Genomic DNA, 16,618 nt, shown 5'->3' with positions numbered 1-16,618 from the left:
TTTATATCAGCAATGGGTGCTACATTTTCTAGACATACAAAAATAAATATGATTCTGACTCATAGTCACCCTAGAGGACAGAACAGAACTGCCCCTATGGGTTTCCAAGATTGTAACTCCTTCTTCTTCTTCTTCGTCTTCGTCTTCTTCTTCTTCATCCTTTTACTGAGAGCTCTTATAGACATCCTAACATCCCATAGTTCCATCACCTCAAGCAGTATGGTACAATTGCTACCACAATCAGTTTCAAAGCATTTTCTTTCTTCTTGAACGCCTTGATATCAGCTCTTCTTTACCTCCTCCCATCCCCCCACCCTCACCCTTTTGGGCCATACCTTCACACATGATTCTGTTGTTCAGTCCCACAGAGTGCAAAGATAGCATTAGGGGCTATCAATGCTATCAGGCCTGTCCCCCCTAAGACGGTAACTCTTTATGAGAGTAGACAGCCTTCTCCCCCTCTCCGAGTGCCCGCTGGTTCCAAACTCCTGCCCTTGTGCTTAAGGGTCCACTGTGCTACCTACCACTTCTTCAAAGTGTTTTCCAAGACTCTGTGAACAAATTTGTATTTACTTTCTCTTTCACTCTGTGTGAACACACACAACCACAAATTCACTGCTGTTTACATTGTTCGAGTCCTGCAACCGTTGCAAACGGTCTCAGTGCCACGTCCAGATGGACTCACTTCCTCAGCTTCGCGGCTGCCCTGCAGACTGCTGTTTTCCACCTGATCACGTAAAGTATATGGTACTCAACGCAGACTATTTTTCCTAATGAGGTTGAGCTGTTGCTTGATGCAAAGATAGCCTTAGGGGCTTATTCCTTAGTTTGAATCGCATGGTCTTGGTTGAGTTGTTTTTTTTAATCAGCTTTTAATTTCAGAGACAAAAGAACCCTAAGCTTTAGGCACCTAATTATCCAGTTTCTATTTCATTCCATTTAATTCAACACAGAATTTCTCTCTATCTCTGTCTCTGTCTCTGTCTCTCTTAGCTCCCATTGCAAAGCACAAATCTAGAAATATACAAAATACAAACTGGGGCTTTTTCCTGCTTTCAAAGGGTTTAAAGTCTACCTGAAACTCAGTCCATTGGGGGCGGGGGGAGAGAAAGGAGATGAAACCCAGGACTCAAATAGAAAGAAAATGTTTTGGAAATGTTGATGGCAATATATGTACACGTGTGCTTAATATAATTGAATGATGGATTGTTATAAGATTTGTAAGAGACCCCCAATAAAATGATTAATTTTTAAAAAATCCTGTCAATTAAACTTTACTGTTTTTCTTTTCTTTTTTTAACTTTACTGTTTTTCGATGATCTGTAAGTCCCCAATAGGAACTCTGGTGGCATAGTGCTTAGGTAACATGTTGGGTGGCTAAAGGCAAACTCTATGGTTGGAAGCCACCAGCCTCTCTCCTGGAAAGTAGGGGCTTTCTACTCCAGGTAAAGAGTTACAGTCTTGGACACTCAAGTTCTATCCCATCCTCTGGGTGGCTCTAGATCAGCACCGACTTGAAGGTAGGGAGTTTTGTTTTGTTTGCATTAACCTACTCTATATACAGCTGTAATCTAATTAAGCCAGCTGACCCTGGACACAGACCACCATATTTTTATACAAAATTTTATAAATATGTTACTTTTTTAACCACCCAAATCCCTTGCATTCATTCCATTTGTGACCTGTGTGCATATGTGAAAAATACCGTATCTAGGATCAAAATCTGAACAGAGCTTTGAGCTAGTTCAATCCTGTTTAAACCACTGCTGAAAAGTTTGTCCTACCCCAGATATACAGAATCATCAATATGACATGATCCTCAGATGATCTTGACAAGGATAATTAAACTGGAATAAAAAAGATCCAGGACCTGTTTTTGGTTCTGCCCCTTACTCTTGGAGAACTTTGGGCAAACTGCTTCTTAAATGATTCAACTCCAGTCCCTTATATATAAAACTTAAGAATAGCATTATATGGGATTTATGAGGATTAAGAAGTTCCAAGCACACACAGTGTTCCTCACTGACCCATAGCACCATGGGGGACAACACTAGAGACACACGGCAGGAACTGTGCCCACCCTGAGCCCACTACACACATGCCAACCACTGAGGGGTGTGCAGCAGAGCAGCGGGGGGAGCAGAGCAATGAAGTCCCCAGGGATAGATGTGGGGCCAGGGCATTGCACCCCATCAGACTCGACTGGAAAACACTCGTAAAGGACAACAAATAGACCCTGAACTATTTATAGGGTTTTTGTTGTTGTTGTAACTATTGTTTTACTTTCTATTGTTGCTTTGTTGTACACGGTCTTGTGATGGTGCATATTGTTGTCACTGCATGTCTACCTGGAAGGGATAGGTGGGATAAACAAGCCAGAAGAGAGAACAACAGGATGACAGTTCTGGGAGAACATGGGAGAGGGGGAGGAAGGGGGAAAGGAAGTTGGTGTTAACAAACCCAGGGACAAGGGAACAACAAGTGATCCAAAATCAGTGGCAAAGAGGGTGTAGGAGGTCTGACAGGACTGGATCAAGGGTAATGTAACTGAGAGGAATTCCTGAAACCCAAATGAAGGCTGAACATGATAGTGAGACAAGAGGAAAGTACAAAGAAATAGAGGAAATAACTAGGAGGCAACGGGCAGTTACAGAGATCTAAATACAGGCATATACAGATGTAAATATATTTATATACGACGAGGGTGAAATAGATCTATGTACATATATTTATAGGTTTAGTATTAAGGAAACAGATGGAAAGTGGCCCCCTACTCAAGTACCTCCCTCAATACAAGAACACTTTGTTCTAACAATCTGACAGTCTGAGATGCTCACCTTCCTGACACGATTGCTGAAGACTATGGGTGCATAAGCAAATGTGGTGAAGAAAGCTGATGGTGCCCAGCTATTTAAAAAAATGGCATCTGGGGTCTTAAAGGCTGGAAGATAAACAGGAGGCCATATAGTTGAGAAACAACAAAGTCCACATGGAAGAAGCACACCAGCCTGTGAGATCACAAGGTGTCGAAGGGACCAGGTAGCAGGCATCAAAGACCAAAAAAAATCATAGATAGCATTGTGAATGCGGGAGAGTGTGGAGTGCGGACCCAGGGCCCATCTGTGGGAAATTGGACATCCCCTTGCAGAAGGGCCACGAGGAGAAAACTAGCCAGTCAGGGTGCAGTGTAGCAACGATGAAACATACAATTTTCCTCTAGTTCTTGAATGCTTCCTCCCGCCCACTATCATGATCCCAATTCTACCTTACAAATTCAGCTGCACCGGAGGATGTACACTGGTACAGATAGGAACTGGAAACACGGAATCTAGGACAGATGAACCCCTCAGGACCAGTGGTGAGAGTGGCGATACTGGGAGGGTGGAGGGAAGGTGGGGGAGTAAGGGGGAACCGATTACAAGGATCTACATATAACCTCCTCCCTGGGGGACAGACAGCGGAGAAGTGGGTGAAGGGAGATGTCGGATAGTGTAAGATACAACAAAATAATGATTTATAAATTATCAAGGGTTCACAGAGGAGGGGAGACCAGGGAGGGAGAAAAATGAGGAGCTGATACCAAGGGCTCAAGGAGAAAGGAAATGTTTTGAGAATGATGAGGGAAACAAATGTACAAAAGTGCTTGACACAATGGATGGATGTATAGATTGTGATGAGTTGTATGAGCCCCCAATGAAATGATTTTAACAAACAAAAAATAGTCCCAAGCACTTAAAACAGCAGCTGAGGGTCAGGACTAAGCATTATTCCAAGTGTCGGTAATAGGTCTTGCTTCACGTCCAAAGTTCATCACTCCACTTGGGCAGAGAGGAGAACGTGTCAGATCTGTAGATGTGCTAAACACATCTAAGATCTCAGCACTGAGGAAAGAATTGGAAGTCCTCCTTCTCGCGGTCTTGCTTCACAGGCCTGCGCTTTACTGTGCTCCTCTGTACTCTTCTGGCTTCGAAAGAAAGAGAGAGAACGACTTCTGGTCTTTTCTGGTGAAGATTAACACTATCCTAAAACCATTACTCTTTTGACCAAGCACTAAATGTTCACACTGGAGAATACAAAATAATGTGTTTGGAAACATTTGCTGAAGGAAGTTTGAATTTTTTTTAAATTGTAGCTCAAGAGAATGGAAATAGTGACCAGGAGGAAAAAGGCAAAGTTTTTTTTCATTTCTTACTCAAAAAAAGAAGAAGAAGAAGCAGCAGCAACAGCAGCAGAAAGGGTGTGGAGGAGGAGAAGAAATTTGCACAAAGCCAATAAGAGAAATACCTTTTTTTTTTTCCTTTAATTTTACTGTTTTTCTTACGAATGCTTTCAAAAAACCACCTATGATTCTCTGGGGAAAACAGCCCCATCGAGAGTTGTGCCGCTATTTCCCAGGAGGACACGCTCAGGCAAAAGAAGAAAAACCAAGGAGGCTAGACACCTAACCCCAAAGGAAAATGGGAAAAACAGCAGAGCAGCTCAAACCAAGCGAGCCAGCGACAGGGACGGGGAGGAGGGGACAGTAATTGGAGAATGATACTGCTCCCAATCTGTTGCAGGATTATAGGGAAATCTGCTGGAGGAAAGGGATAGAGTGACAGCACACTCAAACTGGGACAAAGCTTGAGTTCCAGGTTGTCTCCTGCAAGTCTCAGCGCTGCTGACACCCCTGACCAGGGAGTTCTCCAGTTGCAGGTACCCAGCCTGGCTCTAACCGCGCCGGCGGGCATCCCGAGCACAGAGCTCACGAAGGCATTCATCCATTCACTCACAGTGAGCACTATGCACACATCCCTGTATTCGTAGTGAGCATTTACCGCCCAGCATGTATTTGCGTTGGGGTTGGCTTTGTGCCTCTCCCGCTGCGCAGCTAGGAAGTCACCCTTTTGGGTTTTTGCAAGGTGACGCCGAAGCGCGGCGCCTGGGTGACTATGTGCTTAAGGTGCTTAAGGAGCGAATTCAGGACTTTTACATGGTGTTTTTGACGAGAAGGCGCGGTCCCCACGCTGTGGAGAGTACAGAGCGAGGAGCAGGTGGCGGCAGCGGAGGAGGAGGAGGAGGAGGAAGAGGAGAGAACACAGGATGAGTGTACACAGGATGAGTGTACACAGGAAAGGCATCTTGATGTGGCATGAACATCCCTCCTTTGTGCTGGAAAAGTTAGGAGAGTGGGGGAGTCCGGAGCAGGGTGGGAAAGAGCCTCCTCCTCCTCTTAGAGCAGAAGGGCTAGAAAAGGAGAGCCCTTGACGGAGGGTCCTCGCTGCGTTCCCGCGACCACCCGCCCGCGCTGCTCACCAGGTCGATGGCTACGACGTCCCGCAGCGCCACGACCCGCCGGATGGACCTGGGCGGGTTCTCGGTCAAGTATATGAGGCGGTCGCTGAGCACCACGTACTTGCAGGCGCGGCTCTCCGAGTCGGATACCACGACGCAGGGCTCGTAGGCGCGGATGGCGTCGTAGACCTCGGGGGGCAGGTGCCGCCGCAGGAACGCGTCCAGGCGGCTGTTCGTGCGCGCGGGGAAGCCGGGCGGCCCGGGCCCGGCCATGAGCGAGCGGGCAGGCGGTGGGCACGACCGGCGCCCCTGGGTGCGGCCCCGCCTCCGCGCCGCCCGCGCTGGAACCCGCGCGCGCCACAAAGCGCACCCAGCCCGCTGCTCCGCGACTGGACTCCGGGTCTGGTTCCCTGGAGTGCCCCCGCCCCGCCCTAGGAATCCCGGCCCGAAGCTCAGGCAGTGATGGGCGGGCAAGGCTGGCCCTCCAATTGCAGTTGACCGGGACGCATCTTGTGGGTGGACATGGACTCCCTCTCACGCCAGCCTCCGCTTATCCCTGTTTTGCGGGCAGTCCACCCTTCGAAATGTATAGAGCCCGAGAAACTCAGTTTTGATCTCTGATGAGGAAGTTCCTAGAACTTGACCGAGATGGGATTTACTGGTTTCTTTAAAAATAAGCAGAATAATCCTGGACAACCCTATTAAAACCACGACAGGTTTCAAATATCATTTGGTTGTAACATAGGCTAAGATAGCTTTCTGACTTTGCCATGCTTACAAAAGTGTTGGTTTTTTTTTCTCCAGCTAGCGAAAGATATTTTGTTCTTAAATCTATTTGGAAACCCTGAAGCCTAGCTAATAGACAGCGCCCGGGAAAAGTCTTGCTCTGCAGTGGGGACTCCATGGAAGTCTAAAGGGTAAGACAAAGGCTTGAGATCCTTAGAAGTTGTAGCTTCTTGGCAGGTGAGTGGATGTTGCTCGCATGGCCCGCAAGCAGTACAACTCTGCCCTCCAGCCCACGATCATTAATTCAGTTGGAGACTTGAGAAATGAACAGCAGACACTTGATTCCAAAAATCTTAGGTGAAGCCTTTTTTTAAATCCCAGTGCTAGAAAAGTCACTGCCTTTCTCCCTTCCCACTCACCCAGAGACTTGGTAATGCACTCTCATCAGTATGCTTTCTTGCTGGCTCCAGTACTAAATCACACGTGATATTCTCTTTGCAGTATCTGCTCCCCATTTCTTCATAGGGAATCCCCTTGGGGAAGGAGGGTTTCAATAAATAAAACATAAACAGATAATGCAGCCTAAACTGCTACAGTTTGAACCAATGGCTCTAGGGAGGAAAAATGTCCAATCTGCTTCCAGAAATATTACAGCCTTGGAAACCCCGGGGGGGGGGATTTTACTTGGTCTAGGGGGTCGCTAGGAGTCAGAATCGCCTCAGTGGAGTCTGAGGAGAGTGAGGAACTCTGTGGAAGCCAAGGATCAGTGTTTCTTTTCTTGGAGAAAGATGGTATTTGGTGAGTGAGGAGGAGAGAAACGCCACCTGCTGGCAAACTGTAAAGGCTCTAGAATGTAAAGTTTTCCTAGGATCTGGCCATACATCTATTTGTAACTTCACAATTGTATACAAAAGGAGTCACAGGACATGACTATTTCCACTTAAAGATCATCCCGTATCAGAACTGCTCTTACACAGCTGGTTGCTGAAGGCAAAGGTCCTTCCCTTTGCCTAACAGCCAAACACAAAAGGGCTATTATGAGTCAAATGGCAACGTTGTCAAAGGTGGAATGTGCAGTCAAAGTACACTGAAGATTCTCACCTGAGCCCGCCATGTGGCTTTTGTGTGTCTCTCAGGCTTCCTGCTTCACACTCACGTCCTCTCAGGCAATTTGGAGTAAGGGGGGTGGGGGTGGGAGAAAGACTGGGCTCAGAGCACAAAGACAGCATAGCTGACGCATCTGTCAAGAAGCCCATCACCAGTGAGCTCTTGGTGACAGGGCTCTAGGCTTCACAGATACTTACAGCAAAGCACTGGACGGAGAGAATTTCATACAGACCTGCTAGTGAAGATGACCTCAGTGAAATTCTCACCCCTGGCACAGAGAAGGCAGTATCCAGGTTTCTAGACACTCTATGTTCTACACTGTAGCCAAGGTAACACAAAGTTCAGAGTGCAGGAACAGGATTCCAGGTAGCGGGAAGAGCACTGGACTTGGAGGTGGGATTACTAGAGTCCAGCGTTGTTGCTCACTATCTGTGAGACTTTTGGAAAGCCATCACCCTTCGTCAGTTTCATCATCTGTAAAAGAAAACTCCCTGCTATCCCCTTGTGATTTGTGCCCTCCCCCCAAATATGTGTTGTAAATCTTAACCTTTATACTTGGGAATATAATCCCATTTAGGAAGAAGGTTTTTTTGTTATGTTCATGAGTCATACTGTTAGGTAGCTAGCATAGGGACTGGGGGGTCCATTACACATGCTAGAGGTTCGAATTTCTGGTCAGGAAGGGATGGTACACCTAGGAAGGCATTGGATTGGCCCATCTAAGCTAGGTGAATTTGATTCAGCCAATGGGGTTAACTAGTATTGTTGACCATGCCTCCCAATGGGGCCCCTGAAAAGTCAGCAGTTTTGCTCCTGCATGCTCTTCCCCAGCATCTGCTACACGTAGCACAGCTGGGCTGCCGTCCTGCAACTGTGCTGTGCACTCTGTCTGGCTTGTGCTCCATTTACTGTAGAATCTGAAACTGCTACTATTCTTTATAAACCCACTGGGATCACAGACCAGGCTTCAGCGTGAATTCTTTCTAGTGGAACCAAGGACCGAGGTATATCTCGCCCCCAGAGATCTAACCAATACCAGTGCAGGATGTATATTGAACCAATCCTTGCTGACACGCAAAAGGAGATTAGTCAGAGAAACAAGGAAGTACTCACAGAGGAAGGGAAAGAAAACCAGCCAAACTCACTCCCATCAAGTCAACACTAATGCACAGTGATCCCTGTAGGCTTCCGAGACTGTTTACAGAAGTAGAAAGCTCAGCCTGTCTCCCAGGGCGGTTGCTGGTGGTTTCAAGGTGCTGACCATGCAGGTCACAGCTCAACTCGTAACCACTACACCACCAGGGCTCCTAAAGGGAAAAGTAGATGCCAAAGAACAAGAAATGCCTGGACTCAGAAGCAGAGACTCAGTTCTTTCCCCCACCCAACAAAGAGTCTGTGCTCTGACTTCTGGTTCCTCATTCCAATCAAAGTCAAGAATCATTTGGCATCGCATCCCGTGCTTCTTCACAAAACTATTGAGAGAAACGGAGTGCGGCATGCCTGGAAAGAAGGCCCAGAGGTGCACTCCCTTTCACCGGAAGTTACCTCAGTTCCATGAACGAGCATTTCCGTTGGCTGGCAGGCAGTAGTGATTACCATGGATTGTCGAGCCAAACTACCTGATTTCAATGTCCCGTTCTCTCAGGAGGTGAATGACTTTACGCAGGTTTCTTAAGCTCTCTGTGTTTGTTTCCTCATCTATGATCTGTGTGGTCGTTACCAAATTTCGTGTCAACTTGAAGTACAGGGGTGGAGTCTAGCCTGCTGGCTCCTTGTGGATGTGACCTCCTCATAAGGAGGGTCCTGGGAACCTTCCCCAACCCTCCACCTGCTTCACCTTCCTACGGGCAAACCACTCTGAGACCTGGCAGGAGCCCTGGAGATCCATCCACTGCCATTGGATCCAAAAGACTTTGCACCCCACCAGCCAGCGATATTTCTGCATTCTGCACCATTGCATGTAGCTTCATGAATATGAAGAGGGACTTATGGACTAGTGTCATACTTATGGACTTGAACTGGGATGTTTTATTGATGCATAATTATTCCTTGATATTAAGCTCTCATACGCATATATGAGTGTTGCTGGATTTGTTTCTCTAGTCAATCTGGCCTAACATAATCTGTCACACTGGGTTATTCTGAGGACTAACAAGGTTTCTACATACTTAGAACAGGCAAGAATCGAATAGACACACATATATACTAAGATACTTGAAATCTGTGATAGGTAAACAGAAGCTGAATTTTCTTTTCTTTTCTTTTTTTTTCACAAGAGAAAAGCTTGTAGCTAGTTCAGGGATCGTTTGCTGGCCCTTAGGAGCGTTTTCCAGTCCAGTCTGTTGGGGCACCACGCCCTGGCCCCAAAGTCCACTTTCAGCATTCCCTGGGGACCTTGCCACTCCATTCCCTTGCTGTTCCGCTGCACTCCCCCAGTGATTTGCCTCGGTGTGGTGGGATCAGGTCAGGTGCAATTCCCACACTGTGTCTCCGGTGCTGTCCCCTGTATCGCCCTTAGTCACTGTGGGGCATCATGTCTCATAGTGGGGCCAGCCATGTTGTTCTCTCTGTGGACTGGCTGCTCTACTCAGGAACATCATCATCACGGCCTGGTGGGCCAGGCTGTGCTCCACTCCCTCCTCCTGCCCCTTCATCTGCTCCCGTGTGCTCTGATTAAATATGTCCATCTCCCAGAGCTGCAGAGTCAATGTCGTCCTTTGGAACAAATTCTTTTCGGGGGAGGGCAGAAGCTGAATTTTCAAAGTATCTGATTTAGATATGCATAGTGCTGGTGGTGGTGTGGTGGTGTGCCGTGGAGAGGATTCTAACTCCTAGTGGCCCTACATGACAGAGTAGGACTGCCTGTAGTTTCTGGGCTGTAATCTCTATAGGAGTAGATGGCCAGTTTTCTTTCCCTGGGGAATTGCTGAGGTTCAGTCCACCAACCTTTGAGTTAGCAGCTTAGCACTTTATCATTGCACCACCAAGGTTCCTTCTAGGGCTCCTATTTGGTGTTGATGGATATTGACCACTTGAATATTGACCACAAAGAACAATCAGCTAGTGTATAATCAAGAGGTATCATTATAACGAAGTCTAAGAAGCCATACAAATCCTTTGAATGTTAAAAGAATGTGTTCATCTATTGAATAATGCTCGAGTGCTCGATTCTGCCTTTCTGGCGCCTGGCTTCACATCCACCCCTCTAAGAGAAGCCAAGGATTGGATGAGGACCAAGAAAGACAGCACATCTGACCTGTGTTGTAATTGTCCACTCTGCAAAGAAGCCCACCAGAATGGGCTTTTGGGAACAATGTATTCAGTTGAGATGAAGTACACAAGGAAGAAAAATTGACAGGACTCAGACTGGTCATAGTCATGCTATTTTTGCAGCAGTACATTTCATGACTACATGCTGAGGAATTATAATGCAGAAACAGAATTAGGGGAAGGTTTATCTTCAGTCTAAGAAGGGATTGCCTCAGAGGTAAGACAATCACCCATTTTTATTCAAAATAGGTGTATTAATGACATAAGAGAGGGTTTTTTTTGTTTTGTTTTAAAAAGCAACATCAAAGTAATGGCTAAACAAGGTTAGTTGAAGACATCTACAAAGGTTTAATGAATGAGGTAGCATTCAATAAATATTCAGTAAATGAAAGCTTTTTCCTTTTCTTATTGTCCATATTTTGGAAAGTTTTTTAATGATGATTAAAGTACTATATAGTCACTATAGATGCCTTTTTTAAAAAAGTTCCTAGGAATTTTATTCTTTAAACAAAATAAAAATTCAAATGTATCGTTGTGCTACAAGTAAGACCACATTCATCTGCATGGACAATTCTAGTCTATTCTTGAAACTCATACTCTTATTTTTTGAGCACTTTATTGTATAAATTTTATTGGCATATAATCCAGAAAGCATACAATTCAATCGTTCAAGCCTATCAAGAAGAGTTGCACAATCATCACCACAATCACTTTTAGAGCATCTTGTTCATTCTTGTGCTCATGATGACTAGCTCCCGATGTACCCCAACCTCCCCTGCCAGGCTCCCAAGGAACCCTTAGATTTACATAGAAGGAATATTTCTTAACACCTTCTTATAAAAGGGCTTCACGAAGTTCATAGGAAAATGAATCTATAAAATATACCTTTTTTTCTTTTTAAAACGTATGTAACAACATTCACTTAGGCATTCCTCCACCAGTTGACATTTAGGTTGTTTCCATCGTCTTACTATTTTGAACAGTACTTCAATAAACATGCATATATCTGTTCATTACTTTTTAGAGTGTTGCTGACCCATAATTTACATATCACACAATTCAATAGTTCAATTATATGAAAAAGCTGTGCAACCATCACCACAATACATTTTAGAATCGGTTCTTCTCTCTTGTATTCATTATTATTAGCTCCCCATTTTCCCCAACCTCCTATGCCATACCCCTAAGAAACAATTAATCCAGTTACTGTCTCTAGATTTACTGATCCTGGATTTCATTTACAGAAAAACATACAAAACAGCCACAATAAAAGAGAAAACCCTCAATTAGAAAGTAAAGTAAGTTAAAAATGGGTCAAAATGGAGAACGAATGATAAGGTGTTAAATTTTCATTTAACTACAGCAGCACCAACCTACTTTCCAATCACTGTGATAGCTATTCCCATCCCTCATCAATGGTTAAAGGGTCGCCACCGGAGGCTTAATCTGCAGAAGGATCCTGCAAAAATTTGGGGTTGTCACTGTTATATATAATCTCCTGCAAACTGGGTGCTCAGAATTCAGGGTCTAATACCATTCCTCTCTCTGGTCTTAGATTTTTTTATTTACAGTCTTTGGATTACATATCTCGTGTGCTTTCTTCCATGTGGACTTAGGAAACACCTCACTTAGATGCCTACTTGTTTTAAGACAAGCCTTTAAGACCCCAGATGCCAGGCACCATGTAGATATATTTTTAAAACCCCCAAAGTACAAACTCACTGCCATCAAGTCAACTGGGACTCATAGCCACCCTATAGGACAGGGTAGCATTGCCCCGGTGGGTTCCCAAGATGATAACTTTTTATGGGAGTGGAAAGTCTCTGCTTTCTCTCAAGTTGCTGCTGGGGGGTTTGAACTGCTGACCTTGTGGCTAGAAGCTCAATGCATAACCACCAAGCCATCAGGGCTCCTCAAGAAGTACAAGGGAGAAAACAAATCACCCATACTCTCACCATCTAGAGATAACCATTGAAAGAATTAGCTATATTACCTTGAATGAAACTGATTCACTAAGCTTATGAGAGATGCTTTGAGGACATACTGAAAGGAAAAAAGGATAAATGTGATAGTCGATGTTATACAGGGGAGCTGTAAAAAGTTTGTGGGAAAAAGTCCATTATCTTTTCATTCTATTTTCCCATGAATCATATAACGTGGTCATTGAACATGAAAAAGATAGAGGCGCACTGAGAAAACGACTAAGTGCAATGAATTATATTGAGAGATTCAATGCATCAGTAGAAACAACACATCAAGAAAGAGATTCTGTAGGGATGATGATGACTTTGTGAGGTAGTTAGCTTATTATGCCAACCTGGCCGATAAACACATGTGGGATTAATTGAAGGGCAGCTAGATAAATGGCTCGGCAAGCCTTGCCATTCTTGTCTCTTGCTCTTAGATTATCGGACCAGTGTGACTGCCTTGCTTGATCTGTGCCTCAATTGGCAAGTTACACTACTTCAGGGACACCTAACCCATGGACTGTGTTGCTGTAATTTGAGGTTCCTTTAAGACCTGCTTTGCCACACCATTGGAATTTACACCTCTGGAGCTGGGGACTGTTGGACCCTGTCATCTGGCTGACTGTTGGTGACCTGCCTTTCTATTTGCTGCCTGTGCCCGGATAGCCTGAATTGCTCTACAGAGGAATACCTGGTGGCCCTCAAGACTTGAAGGACTGCCAGTGTCTCACAGCTGTCTCACAGGAGTGAGTTGCACTGAGCCATTTGTACTGCTTTATAATTTAATCAATGGTTTATTTCTTATGTTGTATATCTGTGTAAATATATAGAAAATTATTAGAGTTCTGGTTTTGTTTCTCTAGAGAACCCTAACACACTTTGGTTTTGGACATGTTAAGAGTGGAGGTGCCACTCACTCACTGCCTTGAGTTGAAGCTGACTCAACATGACCCTGTAGGACAGGATAGAACTGCTCCTGTGGGTTTCCATGACTGTAACTCTTTATGGGAGTAAAAAGCCCCATCTTTCTCACTCAAAGCAGCTGGTGGTTTCGAACTACTGATTATGTATCTCACAGTCCAATGAATATTCTGAGACATTCAGCTGGCTAGAAATAAGAGTTGGGAGCACAGTATAGCAGAACCAGAGAACCAGAGCTGGGAAGTCATTTTCATACAGCCAAGAATTGAAGCAGTAGAAATTAATAACTTTTCAGGGAAAGAGAATAAAGAAAACCAGGTGGCTATGGAAACAACATTGAGGAAGTCATATTAGAACAAAAGTAGGGATGTGGCGAAGACAAAAAGAAGTTAAAAATAAAAATAAAAAAATAAAAAAAAAGTTAAAAAGGTAAAAGGAGTTTCAGGATAATATAGGATCAGAAAGCAAGAAATTTTGAATGGAAGAGACAACTGAGAAATTGAAAGAAATTAATAAATCGTGTTGAACAATTTGTAGGTATTCAGTAGAGTAATTTGGCAGCAGAAAGATTACAAGAAACAAAGAAATACGGGCAGTCTCTGAGCTATTCACAGGACCCATTCCTTAACAATTTGTGGGTGAGTCAGAACAGGAGCATGCAATGCTACTGTTTGGCTTTACTAGAGTGCTAGAAAGGAGCCTCGGTGGTGTCGTTGATTAAGTGTGGGGCTCCAGAAGATTGATGGTTCAGGTCCACTAACAGCTCTGAGGGAGACAGATGAGGCTGTCTGCTCCTATAAAGGTTTACAGCTCAAATGTCCAAAGGAACAGTTCTAATCTGTCCAATAGGGTCACTAATGAGGCTGAATCAACTTGATAGCAGTGGCTGGTTTTAATGTTAGAAGAGGGCTGAAGCATTTTCAATGCTCTGACACCTGGCACGTGTAGCACATGAAGGAGACTGCGATGAAGAATCTGTTGCCCATTCGTCTTGGATTTGATGTCATGTTAGATGATATCATGTCAGCTTGAAGGTGTCTGAAAGTATAGGGTAGAGTCCAGCCTTTCCAGGTCACAGCCAGATGATGCCTCCTTGAGTCTTCTTATAAGCAGGGGAAACCGAGAACTTAGCTCTCTCTGCCACTTTGCTTCCTGACTCCTGGGACCTTGCCACCAGCATTGAGAGCAGCCCCCTTCCAGGTTTCCACGACTTTGGATCCATGCTACTCTGCACTCCCTGACCTGTGATCTTTCTGCCTCCTGGTTCATTATTCTGCATCACTGGTATGTGGCCGTGCAAGTCTGAAGAGGGGCTTGTGGATTAGCATCAGACTTATGGGTTTGATCTGGACTGGGCTGGGATGCCTTCCTGACACAGAATCACTTCTGGATATAAAACTTTCTTACACATAGATGAGTGTGACTGGATTTCTTTCTCTAGACAACCCAGCCTAACATAGTTGGTTCAACCATTATCAAGACAAATGGACATAGCATTAAAGCGGATGTAGGAGTTTTCCCTAAGTGGATGTTGATAACATGGGGACTGTGGTATACTAGAGACAAGATATCTAGGATTAAGAGTTCAGGAGTCTAGTGTACCACTTACCAGCTGTGTTACATGACAGGTTTGGGTTTTTCTTTTTTTAAAAGTAGTATCAAAGTAATACCGTATATACTCACGTATAAGCTGACCCGAATATCAGCTGAGGTACCCAATTTTACCACAAAACAGCATTAAAAATGTGATGGAAAACTTGGCTTATACTCGAGTATATATGGTAAACACCATACTCAAACTTAATACCTCTTCTCAGAGCCTCTTCTGGTGAATTTCATCAAGTGCGTCTTTGCTCTGAAAAAGTTTGAATTTCTAAAATTGAAAGTGATGTATACAACCCTAGGTATTTGAAATATCATAAAGCAAAAGTTCAGTGTGAGATAAGTTGTAGATAAATGGCTGCCATCTATGAAGTACTTTTTGTAGAACTATATTGCAGAAAAGGACTGCTGGTATTGTAGGGTGAGCCTTGGACTGCTAATGACACGTTGGGGGTTCCAACCCACAAGTCCCTTCTGAGAAGAAAGATGAGGCTGTCTGCTCCTATAAAGATTTACAGCTTTGGAAGCCCTCTGTATGGTCACTATGAATGGAATCAGGAGCCTTGGTGGTGCAGAGGGTTATTCCTTGGGCCACTACCTGCAAGGTCATCAGTGAGAAACTGCCAGCTGCTCCTAAGGAAAAAGATTAAGTTTTCTACTCCTGTAAAGAGTAAGAGGGTGAGGGGAATTAGGAAGAACATCATGAATCTGGGAGGGAAGAGGGAGTACTAGAACCGATTGTGATGATGTATAAATAACTCTTTCTAAAAATCCACTTAACTATGGAGGTATATGATGTGTGAACTCTATATCAATACAATTATTAAAATTAATATATGAAGAGTAGGTAGGGCATTAATGGGGAAAGGAAGAGTCATAGTCTTGGAGCCCACAGGCGCAGTGCAACCTTGTCCTCCTACAGGGTCGCTATGAGTCGGAATCAACTTGATGGCAGTGAATTTGAGTTTGTCTAACAATTTGGAGGCATGAGGGTTTGGTTTGGGTATTGTGGAAAAAATATCATTTTCAATGAATTTATAGATGAAAAGGCAAATAAAGACCACTATAAAGTGACAAACTGAATTGCTACATTCTTTATGATTAAGCAGTGACTATATTGGATATATCGACTTCAGAGCCATTGAGGCCAGCGTTGGTATTGGTTCTCCTTAGTTGATCACCAGAGCGAATGTAAGAATGGATGCAATGATTCCTTTATTGAGTTACAAATACAGACTAGAACTTGTGTTAGGCTCTGGGTACACAAGACAAGAAACCTAGTCTGACACTTAAAAGAAAAGTTACAGCTGTGATGTAAAAGGAATGAAAGATAATGTTTTATAAATGAATGCCTTGTATTATGGTGTTTTGTGCACAATACCAACAAAAATCAAACTACCATCCAGTTGGTGCCAACTCATAGGGACTCTATAGGACAGGATAGAACTCCCCTTGTGAGCTGCTGAGGCCAACTCTACATGAAGTAGAAAGCCCTATCTTTCTCCCAGGGAGTGGCTGGTGATTTTGAAACTGTCCTAGCGGTTAGCAGCCCAATGTGTAACCCCTATGCCACTAAGACTTTTACTTTGTACATGATAACCACTAAATAAATGTAACTGTTAAAATGTTACATTCACTGTATTCACTTGTCTCCATGTTTTCCTCCAAGTTTTGATTGTCTGTACTCAGTGTTTATTGACTGATTAGTAATGAAACCGTAAGTGCTTACAAATGAAACAATCGCCATTGAT

At 44.2% G+C, this 16,618-nt stretch overlaps 1 protein-coding gene across 1 annotated transcript in view; it reads right to left on the bottom strand.

Annotated features, from left to right (window-relative positions):
* The window catches only part of C6H12orf56 (chromosome 6 C12orf56 homolog), a 91,833-nt gene extending 86,286 nt beyond the window's left edge, over nt 1-5,547 (bottom strand). The window contains exon 1 of the mRNA XM_075553233.1: nt 5,296-5,547. Within this exon, the coding sequence (XP_075409348.1) occupies nt 5,296-5,547 (252 nt within the window). The remainder of the gene's footprint in view (nt 1-5,295) is intronic.
* Nucleotides 5,548-16,618: the final 11,071 nt, after the last annotated feature.

This window comes from Tenrec ecaudatus, chromosome 6, assembly GCF_050624435.1.
Source record: "Tenrec ecaudatus isolate mTenEca1 chromosome 6, mTenEca1.hap1, whole genome shotgun sequence".
Classification (NCBI taxonomy): Eukaryota; Metazoa; Chordata; class Mammalia; order Afrosoricida; family Tenrecidae; genus Tenrec; species Tenrec ecaudatus.
The sequence above is the reverse complement of the archived record's forward strand: the minus strand, read 5'-3'. Positions and strand labels throughout refer to the sequence as shown.